At 31.7% G+C, this 2,173-nt stretch overlaps 1 protein-coding gene across 1 annotated transcript in view; it reads right to left on the bottom strand.

Moving 5' to 3' along the window:
* Positions 1-851: 851 nt before the first annotated feature.
* LOC108685029 (ADAMTS-like protein 3) overlaps positions 852-2,173 on the bottom strand; it is a gene marked incomplete at its 5' end in the record, with an annotated part of 54,403 nt that continues 53,081 nt past the window's right edge. Inside the window, one exon of the mRNA XM_018189639.1 lies at positions 852-1,313. Coding sequence (XP_018045128.1) covers positions 1,204-1,313 — 110 coding nt within the window. The remainder of the gene's footprint in view (positions 1,314-2,173) is intronic.

Raw genomic sequence — 2,173 nt, 5'->3', positions numbered from 1 at the left:
AAACAGGTAGTTGTATTTAATCATGGCAGGCAATAAATGCAAGAAAATAAGCGTCAAGAAGAAATGTTTCTAATGTGAAGAAACGCTTCGCGACACAAACAACGTATATTTCCCATACTTGGGATTTAGCATTTTATTAGAATTTGAATACCTTTCTGTTTAAAGCCATTTTCCGTGCGCCTCAAAGGACCAACATTGACGACGGTTTAATATCGTATCGATATTAACTATATGTCGTAACAACGATCTTCTCAGAACATATAGTACCTTGTAATCGAGAATGGTTTGAAATGGATCGAAATAAACTCAAAATTTGCATTCGCGAATCCTTTAAATCCGATTAAAATGAATCTTTTTCAATTCGGAATGCATTTTTATTCATTTATAGGAAGTGAAGCATGAAGCACATTTCTATGTCTTTCAATTTAAAAATAACATCATGCTTTTTTTCTTCATACTAAATGCTGCAATTCAAATGCTGAATAAATGCAGTCTAATTAAATCTAATTTCAGTCTAATTGAATCCAATTAAATAAAAAAAAGTTTTTAAAGTAGTTTTCGCTATTTAAAATACATTCGGATAGATAAAATTTTAATCTATTTTAATCCATTCTCGTTTATGGATAATAAATTTCTACTTCTCTTTCTCCCATTAAGTGCTACAACAATATAACGCTCTTAACTTTTTGTGGACGAATGTGGGATTTCCATTTTCCTTTCCTTTTTGTTTTTTTAATTAAGAGAGAACATGAGGTTTGACGAGCAATTTACAGGAATATATCGCGCCAAACTACACGTGTACGTTAGAAAATTATGATTTAATTAATTTAGAAATCGTTAAAGTTGGCGGGTTTTTCTTTGTTTACACAAGGAACATTCGAGGCGAGGTAAACTGGCTCTCGCGACGACACGATGAGAAAACTATTACAGCGAAGTAGTTTTGGTCAACTTTTTTGAATACTTGTATTTTAATCTATAAATCGGACATTGTAATACTGTGCAATTTTATTCCACAGTGAGCCGCTCCTTCCGCGTGCGTTACATAATTTACTAACAACAGGCATCCCGGGTGCATTTATATATGTCACGAAGTAATTATCCGACTAATCACGATTTACACTTTCTGTCTTACGCGCACTCTTCATTATCGTTCATTTTGTCTAATTCTCACAATGAGTCAGTTATATAATCAATATCTCGAATCTAGCGACACGATGCGCAGCACTGTTTCTTATACAGCGGCACCTTACATATGTTCATCGTTTTCACTCTGCTACACAGTTGCGAGTGGTCCTTGCAATCTTCTACAAATGCTAAAATAAAATAACATTATTAAATACATTATTATTTACAACATTATTAAATACAGTATCTTTTAAGATCGTAATGTGAATATATAACAAATCGGAAATAAAAGACCTATAAAACGGTCAAACTGAATCTTTATCATTTAAAACTTAAATTATTCCGTGTGAATTTATATCTGTGCTCTCATATCCAATCTTGCGCGCCGAATTTAATTTTCAGTTTTGAAACTCAATCCTAGCAGACTTAGAGCAAAAATGTCATAAATTAAATTAACAAGCAGTTTAAGAATATTGATGCTCATAGACATCTTAGAAGATGTTAATAATATGAGCAACAAACCGATAAATATTAGGTGTGAGAAAAAGCTTGTGGCGTTTTTTTAATGCCATTTAATGGGAAACCTAATAATTTTACATACTTACGGTCTGAAAAAAATTCTTTGTTTAATATTGTTTATTTACAATGTCGCATTTATTTACAATGAAAAAGACATTGTTCTTACATGTACTAGTAATTTTTGCAAAGAATATTACTATATTCTGTTCAACGAGAGAATGATCTCGGAGCGGACGAAAACTCATTCGTTTTGTGCAGATCTTCATAGCTTTGTACAGTGTTATATTGCCTGCTATGCGCAAACCGAGATTCATTCATTCTCTTGTTGAACAGAGTATAAAGGACCTCGGTGATCTAATGGTGAATGCTTGCACAGAATACAATAGAGATCATCTGCCGAAGTAATATTTTTTGCAATAAAATTATTTACAGATTTTAATATGTTATTCAACATCATCAAGATCTTCTCAAGATATTTCTGAGTATCAAATTATTAAATTGTTAATCAATTTACTTTGTAATATTACTA

This window comes from Atta colombica, unplaced genomic scaffold, assembly GCF_001594045.1.
Source record: "Atta colombica isolate Treedump-2 unplaced genomic scaffold, Acol1.0 scaffold144, whole genome shotgun sequence".
NCBI classification, from domain to species: Eukaryota; Metazoa; Arthropoda; class Insecta; order Hymenoptera; family Formicidae; genus Atta; species Atta colombica.
Note: the sequence above shows the minus strand (reverse complement) of the source record. Positions and strands in the feature narration are given on the sequence as shown.